Source organism: Indicator indicator, chromosome 15 (genome assembly GCF_027791375.1).
Source record: "Indicator indicator isolate 239-I01 chromosome 15, UM_Iind_1.1, whole genome shotgun sequence".
Lineage (NCBI taxonomy): Eukaryota > Metazoa > Chordata > Aves > Piciformes > Indicatoridae > Indicator > Indicator indicator.
Window position 1 is genome coordinate 12,177,013 of NC_072024.1, and position 18,286 is coordinate 12,195,298.

The window sequence follows — 18,286 nt, forward strand, 5'->3', positions numbered from 1 at the left end:
AAAGCACTCCCTGAAATAAAATAAGCTGTCACCTCCCCCCATCTGCAAGCCTCCTCTTCCTTTTTTTGTTAGGAAGGATAAATGACCCCATGCTGGCTGAGCTGGGGAGTATGCACACAGCAGCTTGGTGGTGGGGGAGATTTCAGCATTCCAGGCACACGTCCCCCCCGACTTGGGCCTCACCTTTTTATCTCTCGCTGCAGCCTGTGTGCTGTCAGCTCTGCTCGGCTGCGCTGCTGTCGGCCCCAAGCACCCACGTGTGATAATTGCAGCAGCAGCAGCAGCAGCTGAGGGGGCTTGTGGGGAAAGCAAAGCAAGTGTCTGATTTCTGGTTCCAGTTTGAGGGGGGCTGCATATACCTATGGATATATTTTAATAACCTGAAGCTTAGCGTTTTATTTTGTAAATCTTTATTAGCTCAAATGTGGCATTGGCTTGAGCAGTCCTGGAAAATTAACAACTCTTGCCTCAATACTGGCTTTTCTCCTCGTTGTTCATGTCCCCACTGCCTTGGTGAGGTCATCTCCAGACCTTGATGCTTTTGCTGCTGGCACAAATCAGGTAAGGCTGGTCCTAAAGCAAGACTGATCCTGAGAACGCTACAGCCCTCTGCAGGATCTCTGACATGTGAGTAGCACAGATTTTTCCCTTGCTCTTTCCAATCCCCTAAAAGTCTGAAACTGGAGCCCATGGCTGGTGCAGACTAAAAGAGACCCAGTCACCCTCCTCCGGTGTGAATTCCCAGTGTCCAATGTGTGGCTGCTTCTCTGCTGTGTGACAAAGCCCTGGCACTGGTGCATTCCTTCATCAGGGGATTTCTGGGCAGAGCTCAGCTTGTTCTGGTTGTCACTGTTGACACAGGACAGGGATGGGAACACGTAATGGATGCCATCTGTGTCCTACTTGTGGGACCCAGCTGGGCTGTGGTGACCTGTGCTGCACCTTGCCCGTGCTGGGCTTGAGGGTTCCCCCCTCGCAGGAGGTGCTGTGGCTATGAGCTGATATGGGGAGATTGCGAAGGGCTGTTCTCCAGGGTACCCCTTGGTGGGCAGCCAACCATCAGCCTTGTTCCTGTGCACTTAGTGCAGGGAATGCACTCAACACTGAAAATTTCTTCCAGCCTCAAGAGAAATTATATAAACAAAGGAAATGGTTTCAATAAAAGGGGAATTTTTTTCCTTTTTTTTTTTTTTTTAAGGGCAGCAGAAGGGTAGTTACTTGGCTTTTTGCCCTGTTTACTCTTTCTCTAGCCTCCTTTTCTTTCTTTCCCTGTGCAAATTAGGAAGGGTCTTTCCTAACAAAAGTTATGTGTAACCCTGGAGCATGGCTTAAGAAATTAGCGTGCTGTAACTCCATCTGAACCTGCCCCTCCATGAAAGCACCCCCAGCAACCCCAGAGCAGGTGACACTGTTCCCTGCCTCGGCTGCCTCCATGGCACTCAGCACAGTGCCCATCTCAGCAGGGAGAAAAGCTACTGAGTTGTCCAGCCTTTATCCCACTTCATTCCCATTGAAAGCAGAGATTGGGTGTTTAAATGCCTGCAGGATCTTCAGCTTTTAAGAGCTCTCAGTATACCACAGCAGGCTCTACCTGGTTTTGTGCTCCCTGTGGTGTTGTATGGGAGTGATTTTGTTGGGGAGAATTGAGGAGGGGGTTGCTTTCTTGCCTTTTCTATCACAAAATTCATATGGTTTCAGAGAAAACCTGTGTAGGTAGCAGAGCACAGACAGGGTGTGGGCATTTCATAGTTATTGCTGTCTTTAATGTAACCCAGCAGGAAAGTCCCTGTCAGAGGTGGGCCCTGCTTGTCTGCTGCTGTGTCTGTGTCGTTATTGTGCCCAGCTTTTCACTGGGTTTTAGATACCACACCACAGCAGCACCTCCATTTGAGCCAAGTGAACTATTATTTGGATCTGCTCCTCCTGGCTCCCAAAAAATCAGCTTCCTTAAAAAGGACAAGGTGAGAGAAGAGAGCTCTTTTCTCACTGCTCATTATTCTTGGCTGCTGACCTGCCCATGTGGGCTCAGAGGCTGACCTGGACTTGGAGACCTATCAAATGCTATGAGATCCCAGTTGAAGGCTTACCTTGTTTTAATCTCTAGTGAGAAATAAAGCAAATGTGGAGTGTCAGCAGAAGAATGAGACTGGCTGTTTTTAATAATAGATAGATAGATAGACAGACAGACTGCTTTGAAATGAATCCTTCAAGCCTCGTGCAGCCATCAGCCAGCTGATCCAGGTTGTAGTAGGAGGCAGTGAAAAAATGTAAAATTTAGATTTAATCTCCCTTGTTTTTCCTTCACATTACATTAGCAGTGAGGTTTAGGCTTGGTCCTGAGATCAATCACTACTTGTCCTAGAATAAGCTAAATTTCAGGTTCATATCAGTGCTGTTGGATGGGGGACAAGCAAGGGGCCCACCCTGTACTACCCCAAGACCAGCATGTTAGGGTGCTGGGATGGCTGCTGGGACCTTGGGGTGATCCCAGCCACATCAAGGAGGAAGATTCCCTCATTTCTGGTTGCAGAAGAGTTTCTCTTTGCAAGCAAAGAAGGTGCCATTGCCAGCCATAGAGAGAGATGGAAGCAGGGGCTTGTTTTCAGGGGTAGTCAGAGCACTTGTTTTCCTTCCCTGCAGCTTCCACTCACTACCTCCATCCTAACACAGTATTTTTCCAGAAACTCTACTTTGTGTGAGATGCAACGTCCTTACCAGGGACAAGTGAAGTGCCAGCCAGCAAACACAAGAAAGTCTGTCCTTCAAACATGACACTGCTTCCAAGAAATACTTGAAAACACTTACATATTTTTTTTCCCCTTCAATAGAAGTCTATTTAATCCTCCAACTGGTAAACAACCCAGTCTGTGGTTCACAGCAAGCTCTGGAAGGAAACCTCCCTATCACAGAAACACAGTTATGTTCCACTGGAAGGAGAAGCTCAGTAGCTTCACATGGGTCACAGGGATGAGGCCAGCAGCTGCATAGCATGAAATACCCACAGCCCTGGCAAAGTCACACTCTGGAGCAAGTAGAGCTGCTGGTGGCACTAGGAGGAAGGGGCCAACTCAGCAGCAGCTGCTGAGCCATGATGGACTTTGGCAATGCTCAGCGTTGTAGGGAGCATGGAGAGGGTGTTTAATATAATAAATATGACACACAGATATGGTTGCAGCCTTACCTAAGCCCAAGAGCCATCAAGTCTTGCAGCCATACAGATGCCATCACTCAACACAGACCTATGTAATCATAAATGCTGTTTAATTATTCTTGTAATGTGTACTTAATACACACATACACATTACAAATACTGCATATATTATCACCTAGAAATATTTCAGTTGTTTGAAATAATTTGTTGTACATTCTAATCATTGTTTGCATTGTAGTTGTGTACACATGTGGGCATATCAAAGTGAGGCTGTTCTTACTTGCTTTTTGAACACTGCTTTGTATGGGAAGGGCCATGTTTTGCTGCTTTAATTATTTAGTTTTGATAGGCACTCGATAGGGATGGGGGGGTGGAGAAGGGAAGGTTTAAATAGAGTTTTCAAGGTTATTCCTTGCCAGAGGCTGAGCTGCACAACTCAGATTTTTCTGTTTGTCTTTGGGCTCCTGTTGCAGAGTTTGGGTGACCTTGGTGGTGCTGGCCACTGCAGCTCTCCCTCAGCTACCCTGGTCCTCCAGCCCAAACCTGTCACTGGCACTGAGGACTTCAGCCTGGGCAGAAAATGATGCTGTCCCTGCAGAAATAGCAAAGTTGGTTTTGTTTGGGTGGTTTGGTTTTTTTTTGGTTTTTTTTTTTTTTTTGGGGGGGTTGAGGGGGTTTGGCAGTGTAAGGCTTGTGTTCAGGGGCACCAAAGGTAGTCCATTCACAGGGAGAAATGCCCCTGCTGCTGTTGGGATTTTCCCTTTGCTCCTTTTCCAGGTGACAGTAGCTGAGTACCTTTCTGGTGCTATGGTTCATCCTGTCTTCACCTCCCTGGTTACAGGGCTGCTTAAGAAGAGGCTTCACCTCTGGTCAAACCTTGGCCAAAACACAGCACAGTATGTGGTACACAGGCCAGCTGCACTGAAGTTCCGTTGCCGCTGACAGACACAGCTCCTAGGGCTGAATTTTGATCACATTTGGAATCGCAGCAGTGTCTGTGTGTCCTTCATCACCCAGACCACCATCGTCCTCTTGGAAACAGTGGGGTGCTGCGACAGGGCCGAGGGGATGAAACTCTGCTCTGTGCTCTTGGAGGACAGTCCCTGGGCATGTCCTTATGTTTCAAGCCCCGGTCGCATGTCAAGCACCACCACGTTCCCGGTCCCAAGTAGAGAAGAAAACCAAATCAAATTACACTTTTAGAGGCGGTCTGGATAACCTTGATATTTTTCCTTTCTGGCAAGGAGAAAGGATGCACTGAAACGGCTAAAAAAAACTCCAAACTGGGAGCCCTTTCAGAGAAATGGTTCCTAACACCCCGAGTCTTGGAGGAAATGCAAACGCTTGCAGTTGGGAGCATCGGTCACACGGTGTCCTCCTAACTCCGCTTGGCTCCAGCCCTGCAGGTTTTTTCGGCGGTAGCCACGGAGGGTCGGGCCAGGGCTGCTCAGCACCTCCCGGCCCCGGCTCCTGCTTTTCTTTGGCACGGCCAAAGCGTTTCCAGCCCCGGAAAGCTCTAGTTCAGGCTGAAGGTGGTTGCTTCACGAATACAAAGTGGCTATTTTCGGTTTGCATTGGGCAGGTTTTGCTTTGGAAAGTGGTATTTAGGCCGGGGGGGGGGGGGGGGGGGGGGGGGGGGGGGGGGGAGAGAATGCCAAGGGTATGACCTAAACGGGTTGGGTTGTGGCTGTTGGTTGATTTTCTGTTTTTTTTTTTCAGGAAAAGCCAAAAGATGGGTTATTTCCAAAGGTCCTACGAGACCAAACAGACTGTGTCCATACAGAGCAAATCTCAGCAGGGTATTGTCCTTAGCAGAGTGTGGCTGAGGCTGGAGGGCTCCATTTGCTCCATACTCAGGTGTCTTTGCTGTTCTTTGGGGCACTGGTCTGAGTGGAAGCTGGGGGACAGTCTGCTGTTCAAATTGCCATGACAGCTGAGGCCACTTCCAAACCACCACCCTTGCAGGAAAGGTTTGAAACCAGCTGGCCAAAAGACAAAGCCTAGAGCATACCATTCTTTAGCTTTTGCTCCAAAGAGCAAAGTAGATATTCCCCTAGAGAGCACAACAGGGACAGCATCTGTGTATCTGTCCCTGGCACTCACTGTACCACCAGCTTTTAAGAGCTACCTTTAGGGAACAACACTGGGGGGGGGGGAGGGGAGGAAGAAAGAAAATAAAAGAGAAAGAAAGAAATCAATCTATCCAAATATCCATCCCTTTGCGACTCAGAATCTGACCCCAAATTATGACTCATGACCAAAGGCAATGAGAAGAGCTTGTGGTGACTTGAACAATGGTTTTTCCAAGCAGAGGCAGAGATAACCAGGGAAGGAGAGACTCCTGAGACAGCAGGAGGAATGCACTCCAAGCCAGAATGCTGCAGATGAAATTTGTTGCATCATATAATCTGGTTTTGTGCTTTGAGTTTCAGCTAGACCAGGAGATACTAAGAAAGGCCGTTTCTGCAGGATCTCCAGTCCAGATTGGGAGAATCAATCAGGCTGCCCAGATCACCAGCACTTTTATTTTTCTTTTTCGTTGCTTTGCTAAACTCAGTCTCCAGTGGGAGTAACCAAGGAGGAGGGAGTGTCAGCATATAGGTGCATCAGAGGCAGGGAGGAAAAAGGTTAAGATATAACAGCTGAAAGTTGTTAGATGAAAACATTATTTTTTAAAAGAGCCTGAGAGCACTGGGGTTTTACAAAACCTCCCATTGTATTGCACTAATAAGTCAAGTGTTTGCAGCCCAGCCAGCAGCCTCACTCTACAGCATCCCTTACCAGCCTGTTTATTTACAAAGGCAGCCAGCAAGCCAAGGCCAAAAGGAGGAAAGACTGAAATACAGTTTAACAAAATACTGCTCCTTGCACTGGCTTTAATTTAAAATCCTACAACTGGGTTTGTCATTTTCTTTTATGTTTCACCACCTCCTCCCCATTTCTTCTTCAAGGGGTGAACTGTCCAAAGGGGACAAAGGCAAAGGGGAATTTTCCTCTAGGTGTCTCTGTTCCCATTTTTATTTTCAGTTTTCTCTCATACACAGGCGCACGCACACACACAAGCACTCTCTTCTCCTGTCTCGCCAGTCCAGCATCACCTTTTCATTACTATGGTGATCTCCCACATCCCAGCACAGTGCTCCCCAAAGCACTGTATAACTCAAACCTGCCCCAGCACCTTCCTCCATCCCTGGTAAAATGTGACCACCCCCTTCGGAAGGCGTCGAACGGCAGCAGCATGTGGTGGCTGGAGACAAGAAGCTGGTGGTGCCAGATGGGTCCTGTCATATGGCTTTGCAAAATAGTTATCACTTGTTCTTAAAATACAGGAAGTATGGGGCCTGGATTTCTTTGATTTGACCAGAAGGCATCGAGAGCTCTGCTGCTGTAGTTCAGGAGACAGCACTGTGTCTCTCTCAGCCCATACCTGCTGTGAACCTGCTCCTCTCTCTTTCTGTGGCGTATTTTACACCCAAGCTGAGAGCATGTGGAATGAGAGGAACCAGAAAGCCCTCCAGGCTTTGTCAGGGAGAAATGTGTGGTCACAGCAACACACCACTGCCTTTCCCAGCAGCGGAGGGATGGTGGGGGGAAGCTGAGGGAGGACGGAGGAGACCAAAGTGATGAGAAAAGAAGGGAGCAATTTTAAACAAAAGGATAAAGTCACATTAAATTATTGCTTTATTTCTGGTTCTATGCAAGTCTTTGACACGCTCCACCCTACCTCTGAGACACTGTGTCCATCTCCAAACAGCCCAGTAAGGAGGAAAAAGACCTGAAGGGATCCTGCCCGAAAAAGGAGCAGTCTCTTGGTTTCAATAAAGTCACCAGTCAAGGCAAGCCCTGCTACCTAGCAGTGTCTGGCCCCACCACCATTCCCTACAGATGTTGAAGGGTGGGAGGAAAAGGGAAGGAAAAGCTCCAGCCACAGTGTTTTGAGAGGTGACCTCCCGCCAGACCATGCATAAATGAGACATCACGATATGGAGTAGACCATAATGCAGAAGGCATGGAGAAGTCAACCACGAGATGAATATAGGGTGGGAGGAGAGGAATTGTGGCAAGATGAGAGTTACCCAGCTCTCCTTTGCCTCTCCCCCCAGCCCCTGCCTCATCGGATGCGGAGGTATGAGGGGATGGAGTAATTGAAGAGCAAGTAGTCCATTTTGTATAAATTAAAGAGTCTCCTTTGGTAGAAGGGGCTAATGTCCTGGAAGAACTGGGCCGTCATGTCATCTGTCGTCCTGGTGGTCTTGGATGAAGATGGGAACTTGATGCTCGTGTCAGCCCCAACCAGCTGGAGGATGTAGCTGGCATCTTCAGCCAAGGTCTCATACTTGCCCACCACGTCATAGTGGACAATGCAGGGGTGACAGAGCGAGTGCACCCGCTCCCAGTGCTCGTTGAAGGGCTCCTCCCGCTGCGTCCGTGGATCCAGCAGGTAGTAGACGAACTCCTCGAAGCGCACGTCGTCCCCACGCTCCAGGGCCTTGTCGCTGGGCTGCCGGCGGTGCCGCCGGATGATCTTGGTGCCGTAGCGCTTGTGGAAGGCTGTGTTGTAGCTGCGGGTGAACTTGTTGCGGTACGCCGAGACCAGGCGCTCGAAGGGCTCCCGCACGAAGATGAACTTGAGGTAGGTGCGCAGGCGGTGGTTGATCTCGGGGATGCTGTACTCAGAGAGGGTGCGCAGGTTGGATGAGACGTGGGCCTCGTTGGCAGGGATTTCCAGGGGGTCCCGGTACTTGCCTTGCCCCGTGAGGACCATCATCACTCGCTTCCAGTTAGTGCAGGCCACTTTGGGCACGTAGCAGTAGAGCAACCCATGCGTGTCATCCACCACCAAGTGCCGCAAGTCATCCGGCCGCAGGAGACGCCGCTTGCGGGTGTAACGGTTGCAGACGTTGCTCAACAGCTCCCGTCTCTGCTGGTGGACTGCCTGCAGTGATGACTGCTCAAACTGGGGAGATGATAAAACAAAGAGACTGTTGCTAGCTTGCACAAGCTGACTGCAACCCACTCACGATACCTGGTCCACAACTCTCCCCCCTCTCCTGGGTTTGTCAGTCACCCACGTGGGATTTTTAGGGACTTTGAGCACAGCTTGCTTTGGTGCAGGAGGTGAAGAGAGGGTCAGTAATGGACTATTTGTAACAGCACACATACACACACACACACACACACACACTAGGCTAAAGCTCTTCCTTAGACTAGTCTGGATGGCAAGGCATGATGGAGGAGTGAGGTGCAGCTGGAGATGGTGATAGAGCCCTTCCTGAAGCCTTTAGGTTTCTTCTCCTGAGGAACTTTTTCTGAACCCGCCAGTCCAATGCCACAGCTCATAGTCTCCTTTGTCTACAGAGATGAGAATTCCATATATGGTCCCTTTTCTTTATCCCTTTATCCCTTGCAACAAGAGCTGGCAGCTGCTTCATTGGCTTCCCATTAGCCCAGAGTCCCCTGACCCAGCTGAAAGATTTGGAGATGTGACATTTCCTGTCATGGTTTTCATCAGAAATCCCAAAACGTCATTAAAGCATCTGCAGAAGGAACCCATTTCCAGGAACTCAGAAGGGGGAGGTGCCCTCCTCCTTCTGCCCACTCCCTTCTCATTTTGCTCATGAGGGTTGGGAGCTTTTGCATTCAGCTCTGAGGTCATTGCTGAGAACTTCCAACAGCCTTGTCCAGACCATGACCAATTGCTAACGGCTTCACCTCCCGTTTGCTATCCTGGGGCAGCTCTGACCCCCTGTTGCACTAACACATGACCCCTGTGTTGCAAGATGTTGGCTTCCACTTTGTCATTGTGACGACAGTCCTGCCAGCATCACAGGCACCACAGCAAATGCATCTGCATCCTGCAGAGACATGGCAACCTCAAGATGAAGGGCAAGGGTAGACCACCTCCTTGGTCCCTATGCATATCCTTTCTGACAGCTGTCATCACTTAGGCATGCCAAGCTTCAGGTGCACCCTCACACCTCCCTGGGAGACCATAAGTGGTTTGGGAAGGCACTAGAGCTTGGTAGAGGCAGTCTTGTGGAGATGGAGCTTCACAAAGCTCCTGTCACAGCTGAGATCCTCGGACAAACTGCCCATCCCCTGGATGATCCAGCAGATTTGTCACCTGCAGAGGGACAATAACATCTGAGCAAAAAGCTCCTCCTGCAAGGGATGAAACATCCTTTTAGATCTCAGTTCCACAAAAGAAATAACCTTGTCCAGGTCACCATAGTGACAACTTTCTCCAGAAACCTGTATGGAGAGTAAACTGAGACAGGGGCAGGATAAAGCATCCCACCCCGGCTCCTTCCAAGAGGGAGGTGACAAAGGAAAGTGCTCAGATGGAGGAAATGCAAACAAAAGATTTTTACATTGTCGGTTACTTGTTTATAAAGAAGATACAGCACTTGGGTAGGTGATAATCAGAACTGAAGAAGCATTCTGGTGGCACACCTCCTTGGGACACAACCAAACCTTGCAGTAAAAATTTCTTTTGTTTAGAGGCTCCCCATCACCTTTCAAATTGAAACCCTTTTCCAAGTGCTTAAAAAAAAAAGGCTTTTTTTTTTTCTCAGGTGTTTTTCCCTGCACTTGCATAATTCAAAACTATTGGACCACAGAGACAGACAGACAGACACTGTCTGCAGGCATGGCAACAAATAAATGTGACTACTTTTCAACAGCCACCCACTGGAATAAGTGCATGTCTTGCAGTTATTTCAGAGCAAAATTACTCCCTTCATTTCCTCCTCTTTAAAAGCCAAGGAAATTAAGTATCACTTAAGGAAGTAACACCAAGACATACCAGCAGCATTAGGGCTTGCTGGCATCGTGGCTGAGGAAGGCCACATTTGCCATTTTTCCCTCAGCAAATGTAATTTGGCTGCTTTCAGACACATATGCATCGACCTGGACACTAATGTTGCCTATGGAAAGGAAATCTGGCTCCGGCTGCAGCGAGCACTACTGACGGGCAGTAGGGAGGTGCTGGGGATGGCAGCCAGCTGCAGGGACACAGAACATTGCCCTCTGTTTCTTGGGGGTGGCAGAAGATGACTGCCCCATGGATGTGGGGAAGTGCATAGGATAGTTTAGAGCTGGGGGTTGTGGCCACGGCCCAGTCAGTTGCACCAGCTGGAGGGTGGTTTCCTGCAGGACTTCTTGCAGGGAAGCTGTGTGTGAGGAACCCTCTGCAAAGACCAATCTGGCTGCATGGCGGAAGACTGCCTGCCCAGGAGCTGGGGAATACAGTAGGAGACAAACACACCTTTTGCAGCTTCAACCACAACCTCTCAACCTCCCAGACAGCTTCTGGGGGCAAGCTGGACACCTTCCCTGATGCCAGGTCACCAGTGCCAGCTGGGCTGTACATATGGTGGGGGTGAGGGCTCCCTGCCTCAAGCAGCAACCATGGCTTGTTCTGCAGCAGAACTCTGCATAGGCAGGGACCCACTAAGCCCACCTTGTGCGGGGAATATTTTCCTTGCCCAGACTGTGCCTGGCTGCCCCTTTTTCAGCAGGTGTAGCTGGCACAGCTCAAGGTGATGGAGAAGAGTGAGATGTCCCAGGATTATTAACCCCTCATGGCTGAGTCCACCTTTTTATGTGTGTGTGTGTAGCACCCCACATAGAAGCATCTGTCAATTACTAGCTCCGTGAGGGCAGCAATGATGGTCTTGCCTTTCTGTGATAGCCCAGAGATGGTTTTGAAATCCTCAGATGGCAAAATCTCCCAGGGCTGCCTGGCTATAGCTCAGCTCACTGGCAGTGAAAACATTTACCCAAATACCAGCAAGGGACATGAGAAGTTTTTAATTAACAATTACTCCCCAAAATGGTGTGGTCTTTTTTTTTTTTTTTTTTTTTTTTTTTTTTGGACACTGCCAGACCTTCAGATGTGGTTGGAGACAGCACATTGACTCACACATCAGAGGGGTGGAAGAAAGAAGGGGTCAACCTCTAGCACCCCACTGCCTCTTCACACACACCCCTCCCATCCATCTCCCTGTCCCCTTACCTGGTCACTCTCATACAGGGCCTGGAGTGGGCTGCGACCGGCCTTCCCCTGCCAAATGGATCTCATAACCCCATCTTCTGTGCCTGGAGAAGGAGCAAAAAAAAAATCAGAGGGGTTGTGAGAGGCTTCTTCCCTCACCCTATCTGGAGATGTCCAAGTTGGGATGAGGCAGTGTCCCCCGAGAAGAGACATATCCATGTGGCTCTGGGAAAAGAAGCTCAAGCAATGCTTGTCCCTCCTTCTTATTCTTTAACAACACCTGAAGTCAGGGTTCCCAAGGTCCAAACCTAACCTTTAAACAAAACAAATCAAAAAGACCAGAAGTAAAGATGATGGCTTGCTACAAATCCAAGAGCAGTTTGGAACAGTTTGATCCATGTGCATTTGGGAAATGCTACTCTATGCAGGCAGCATTGGCAAGGGAATGACCCAGGAGGCGACAGGACCCTGACCAGCACTGCCACTGTCCCATGAGGGGCGAGACAACATCAGTGCTTGGCAGAGATACAGAGCAGATCCAACACCGGCAGCTCTGTGTTGAGTCCCCACAGGCTTGGTGTTTCCGTTTCCAGCTCGAGACATAGTCAGTAGCAGAAGCTGGTTAGATGTGTTGCCTGACTGAAAAGTCATTTTGAGTTCTTGTTTGTTTTTTTTATTCCTTGCATTCTAAACCAGCAACATCTCCTGGAGTTTGAAGCTGAAGTCAGCCATGCAAGCAGTCCTCACCCCTCCCCTGCCATGCACGCTGGCTGGTTTAATTTTGGAGGTCTGCTTGCAGCAGCAGAAATCTGAGGCTGGTTCTGGCCAGCCACAAATCTGTTGATTTGTGACAGATTCTCAAGTTTTCATGCTCATAAATTATGGATGCAACCATCCTCCAGGCTATGAAGCATCTGCTTCAGCTGCCATCCCTCAGCCCCAGGGACCTCTTTCCAGCACAGTGTGGGCAGAATCATGTGTCCTGAGTATCTAAACCTAATACACGGAGCCAGCCTCAACAGGGGAGTAGACTCTTGATTGCAGTAATGCCTCCAAGCACCTGTTCCACCTCTCACCTATCCTCTGCTTCTTGTATCTGACCCTCTCCACTGGCAGAGGATGCAATGGCAGTTTTCATATGAGAACACTACTTCTAATCATGGAGGTTGTGCAGCCCTGGAGTTGGCTTCCACAGAAGAAATCACAGGGTGAGTTTTAGAATGGAAGATGATGTTTTTTCTGAAGGGGATGACAAGACACATTGTCTGGAGATCACAGCCTGGGAAGTACTTCCAGTAATCCAAGTTCCTATTTCTACAAGGACCTTCTAAACTCTCAGAGGGATATATGTGGTGGAAAGAAAAGCATCTCTCACAAACCATTTCTGTTTTTTAACACAGGGGATTTTTACATGACAGTCTGGGGCTCTGGATCACTGACTGCCACCAAACAAACCCAAATTTGTTGTACAAACCCCAGCTGGCATCTTTTTAGCCCAACCAACCAGCAGGAACAATTCAAATGCCACCTTCGCTTTCGTGTGCTTAGATTCAGCTTAAATGAAAACTGCTCCAAAGCACAAAGTCACCAGGGTCTAAGTTAAACGTTATTAATTCCTGGAGCTGTAATTAGGGGGAAACGACTGCCTGCCCTCACAAGATTTCATCAGCAGTGCATGTAGGCCTGTGTGTTTGTGGCGAACGACACTTCCTGCAGCATGCATTGACCGAGCTGTGACCCAACGAAGAGGGTACAGCTTCCTCCTCAGGCCCCTGCATCAGTTACCCCACAGAGGGTGAAACAGCATCTGTGCTAGCAAGAGATAAGTGGAAGGGCCCTGGGCTGAGATGCTCATCCTTGCTTCACATTTCCAGGTTCAACCCACTGACAAGGAATGAGATCGACCTTGAAAACTTGATGCAGTGCAGCCTGAATCTGTGAGCAGAGAGCATTAAACTTGAATCCTTTTCCTGGCCAGGGCTGACAAACTCCAGTTCAGTTTAAGAGCATGACCCTGCTGTGGGCTGTCTGCAAGCAGTCTGTACTGCAGCAGACAACTGTCCTATATTTAGTAAAAGCAAAGTGGAGGCATTTGTTTTTGAGATTAACACGTGCATCAACCAGAACCTTTCTTATGAGCACCATAAGCAAACCCTGGATGGGTGAGGCTGACCTGAAGCTGCTGGAAATGCATATTCCTCCTGTCAGCGCTGGCCAGGGATGTGTGGAAACACTGTCCCAGGGAAAGGCTTCAGCACTCCGTGCAGGGTCAGGTCATGGCCCGGGAAGAGTGCACTGGCTCTGCAGGAGGCCCTTTAGGGCGAACAAAAAGCAAATCTGCAGTACAACACAGAGCAAGCAGAGGTCAGGCAGGTCAGATCTGTGCTCTGACCCCTCCTGCTTTCAGTGCTGCTGAAGCAGAGGAACAAGCCTGGTCAGGGTCTGCTGCACCTCGCGTGACTCTTGCCAACAGCCCCAGCAGAAACATTGCAAAATGGATTTTCTCCAGCCTTTCCCTAGCACAGGATCTGGCAGAGAACAAGGCGTCTTCTCTGGATAGCAGCAACCCCCCTGGGATCCCTGCTATGCTCATGCTGTACAGGGTTCCAGAGAAAAAGAGGAAGAGATCAAAAAAAAAAAAAAAAAAAAAAAAAAAAAAAAAAAAAAAGAAAGGAAAAAAATCTGCCAGGCTGCTCTCGTGCAGCTGGAGGAGCCTGGGAGTGCTGAGCTGGCAGGGGAAGAACCAGCACTCCACACTCACTGCATCTTGACAGCTTTTGCTCTCCGAAGTGCTGACACCATCCCTGCCTGGGGCACTCGCCAAACCCTTCAGAGCAAATGTCTGGCCCAGTGGCAAGTTTTCACACGGCTCCAACTGCAGGAAGCCTCCCTCCTCAGACACAGTCTGCTCGTGCTGCACGCAGCATCCCAAAGAAGCACAGACTCCTGGCTGGGCCATCAGGATGACTTTTGAAGAAAGCAGAGATTCCTGCAGCAAAGGGGAAGATGCAGTAGCTGCAACGTGTGCAGCTCAGCACAGGGCTGCAGCTGATCTGTGTGCCCCGTGGGACCAAAGTGCCCATCCTCCCTGGGGCTGCTGTCAGAGCAGCTGTAACTGCCTGCAGCCAGCAGCATGTGCCTGAATAGAGATTAAGTCTGCTATTCCTGTGCCCAAAGCATCTCCAAAATATCTGGGATAGCCCAGCAGAGCAACATTGGCTGTCAGAGTGGTAGGCAGGCCAGGGCTGCTGTAACTTGCCAGAGCAGTGGGAGGCTGTAGATGGTGGTCTAATGGAGCATAGTCCCCCTAACAGCAATGTTTCCCAGCTAACACAGCTCTGCCCCATGACCCCAACTCCTTTTCACCATTCCTCAGTCCCTGCACCATTTCTGCTGATGCACTTCCTCTCCAGTCCTCCCCACATCACCAAACCCCAGGTCTTCATCATGCAGCTATATGAACATAGTGCAGCCCTGGGTTTAACATAAAATCCCTCTTCCCCAGCAGCTCCATCCCAACCACCTCATCATGAAGTCCCACAGCATGCTACCATCCTGGGGTCTCTCCCCATCCTGTTGCCTAAGTGCTGTGCCCTTTCCTGTCCTTGTCTTCACTGCCTACCCCAAGCAGGCAAAAGCTGACTTTAGGAAGGCTGAGCACAAGGGTCTCCACAGCTGGCTGAACTGCACAGCTGGAGAGAAAACCAAACATGGGGGGCAACTGAGGAAAGGCTCAATTCTTGATCTGTGCTTGTTTTTTTCCATCAGATCTGGGATACAGCCTGGACTGCAAGGAAGGGGGCAGAGAGGCAGTGGCATTTACACATCTTTCTTCCACTCATTCAAGCTGAGAGCAAGTCAGTTTCCCCATCCCTTGCACCATTGGCTTACCCATCCCTGGGATGCTCCTGGGACTCCAAGAAATTTGAGAAAGCCAAGGAATACCTAAACATATGACAGTGGTGAGGAGACACTATTGTGAGAGTAAATCAATGGTTCATGCTGCATTTTAGCACCATGGCCCTGAGTACAGCAGGATCTTCCATCAGAGGGGAGCTGCCAAGATCTCTGCATCCTGGCTTTCCTCCTGACTTTACAGCTTGTAACTGGGGCTCCCAGATTCCACCCCATGCACTGGCAATCCTTGGAATTTTAGCATGGCCACAATTGCATCTGAAAGCAGGGATGTCACTTAGCCAAGGTATACAGAGATTCTTAAGGGCAGAAGACATCAATCCTTGGCAACTGCTGAATCACTACTGGGGCAACAAGCATCAAGACAGAGTAGGTCTGTGATGCAAATCCAAAATGTTTTCTCACTGAGACAGGAAGAAGGAAACATTACATTTGTCCTTTGCACCTTTGAAGGATGAGGAAAGGGAATAGAAGTCATGCACAGCAAGAGACTGAAACCCCTGTGCTAAAGCAGTAACTTTGACCAGAAATTATTAGATTAGGTGAGCCTCAAAGAGAGCTCTGGCACATTTAGGAGTCCCCTGTGCTAGAAGAGCTTCCAGCTTTTCCTTCAGAGCTCAGAAAGGTAACACACTCCCTCCCTCCTTTCCCCTTACAGCTCAGATTTTAGTGCTGTCCCATCAAAACTGAAGCTGTGCTCCTGCAGTGGTGTGACATCAGAACCACAACAGGATCTGGGGTTTCAGTGTCTTCCCAGCTCTCTTTGGAAAAGGGAATAGATTTTAAAGCTGTGGATATTTAGGTGTACTAGATGATTGCAAAGACAGCCAGACATGTGTGAGGTGAGGGAAAGACTGGATCATACCCATCCCAGACTTCTGGAAGCACCAGTGAAAGAATTCACTGCTTTGGCTGCAGAGACTCTTAATTATGGAGGAAGGTTCTCTGCAACCGCAACAGCAAATCCAATGCCTGAATTGGAAGAGTTTGGCTAGGAGACAGGATTCAGGCAGTGACAAGCCTGCTAGGCTGACATCAGCATTACCAAGGCTTTAGAAAACAGTCTGAAGGAATGAAAACAAAAGATGTGGGTGCAACTGGATGGGGGAATAAAATCAACATGGAATTTACTCAGCACAACTTATGCCCATGCAACCTCATGTGGCTGAAAGAAACCATTTCTGTAGCTCCAGCATATGTGGTAGATCTTCACCCAGGCATAGGCAGTGCATGAGATATGACATACCACAGGAAACTAGTACTTCAATTAGAGAAGATGAAGTTTAAAAATTGAACTGTAAGGGACACAAGCAGCTGGAAAGCAGGCAAGATTTATTTATATGGGAAATGCTGGGCAGAAGGTGGATTTCTATAAGATATCTCCAAGATTAACTTCAGGATCAATACTTCAGGAGCAAGCTGATGTGAAAATAGAAAGATACTGATGATAGACAAAGCATTGAGAAAGGCTGCCATGGCAGGGAGAGACTGAGACTCTAAACAGGGAAATTAATGCTTCATTCTGGACCAAGAGAGTGGAAATTCAAGAGAATTTAATTTCACAATGTTGGAATTCAGAAGCTTTTGCTACTTTGCTGCTAGAAGTGGCAGGAGGTCCCAGATGTATTAGTTCTGGGCTATCAGCTGCCAGTGTGACAGTCACAGAAAAAGACAAATGAAGCCCTGAAATCTATCAGGTGAGGTATTTGCCATAGCAGCAAAAAAAAGTGTGAATGCTATTATCCATAGCACTGCTGACCCTCACCTGCAGCAGTCACAGCTCTGCTCTCCTGGGACCAAGGCAGATCCAGAGCTGCTGAGGGGGGCTGCAAGGTGATCTGGTCCCAGGACTTGCTGCACCATGGAGGCTGCAAGGGCTGGATGCCTGTACAAGCTGAGCCAGAATGTGATTGTCCCCTGGGGCAGCCCAGCAGAGAGGGGCTGTTGTTTCATGTACAGAATATCTCCACGTTCACTTGCTCAGGTGCCAGATGGGAAGAGGTTTGGAAATGCCAGATCAGTGGGAATCTGGCCAAGATGTAGTAGGAGGAATCCCAACTCCTTTTGGCTTGGAGGATAGAACTTTCAGGCATTTTCCAGGCTGGACCCTGGGGCCATGAGGAGCCATAAGCTCCACTTGTGGTCTCCAATACAAAACACTGGAAAGGTTTAAAACCTGGAGATTCAGGGGTCTCCAGCCAAGGGAGGTGAAGAGACAGCACATGTGCTTGCATGTGAGCACATACCCCAGAGGCCCAAGGCAGCTAATCCTGACCCCACCACTGTCTCCCCACTGGCTCTCTCACAACCCCAGCTTCACTTCCTGTTGTGTCTGCACAAAATCTAAAAAAAGAGAAAAAAAAAAAAGAACAAACAACGTGGTGCCTGGGAACCCAAAATGATCAGTCTGAGTGCTAATTACAGCCTGCAGCTCCAGGCAGGTGAATGGGATAGGTGCTGCTTGGACTGCAGGAAACAGTTCTCAGGGCAGCCCCTCTCGGAAGGGAATGAATGCTCCCAGACCAAAACCAAAAGCTCTGAATTAGGGGGTAGGTGGGGTGTGAATCCATCACATTTGTGATGGATTTGTAATAGATTTGCATTTGTGATGAATTCGGGCTCTGAATATAGCAAAAGGTACTGATAGCTGAATTGACTGCCTCAGACACGTGGCATGTGTGCAGCTGAGCTGTGTTCACAGGAGAAAGAAGGGTTTACAGTGGGAAGCAAGTAAGAACAGTATTACCCCTACTTTATCAAAAGGGAAGCAACACCCGAGATCTATAGTATAAAGGGATCAGCACTTGCTTTAAGTCAGTCACTGGAAGAGCCAGAAATTAGGACCCAGATCTCTTTGTGGGCACAGCAATGAGTTTCTCAGACTCTGCTGACTCCTCTCCAGCACCTCACATGGACAATGAGTATTTCAGGGGTAGCAGGGCTGGCTCACTCATCCTTGCCTGCAGAAACGCAGCCCTGCTCCATGAAGACAGGCTCCTCGCCGCTAAAATAACTGCACCCGAGAGACAGGAGAAGGATTCTGCCAGCTAATTTAAGAGGAGATATTGAGACTGTGCTATTCAAAGCCAAAGCCTAGCTGCAGCCACTGCCTGCTGAATCTGTCCAATTTTCGATTTCAACGTCCAAGAGGACAAAAAAAAGAAAGAGAGACGAGAGAGAAGAAAATAGAGCTTGACAGCAGCAGTGATAGATCCAGACAGTTC

At 49.0% G+C, this 18,286-nt stretch overlaps 1 protein-coding gene across 1 annotated transcript in view; it reads right to left on the minus strand.

The window, feature by feature from the left end:
* Positions 1–7,262: 7,262 nt before the first annotated feature.
* The window catches only part of CHST13 (carbohydrate sulfotransferase 13), a 31,372-nt gene continuing 20,348 nt past the window's right edge, over positions 7,263–18,286 (minus strand). The window contains exons 2-3 of the mRNA XM_054387515.1: positions 11,169–11,251; positions 7,263–8,108 (exon numbers count right to left, since the gene is read on the minus strand). Of these exons, the coding sequence (XP_054243490.1) occupies positions 7,263–8,108; positions 11,169–11,251 (929 nt within the window). The remainder of the gene's footprint in view (positions 8,109–11,168; positions 11,252–18,286) is intronic.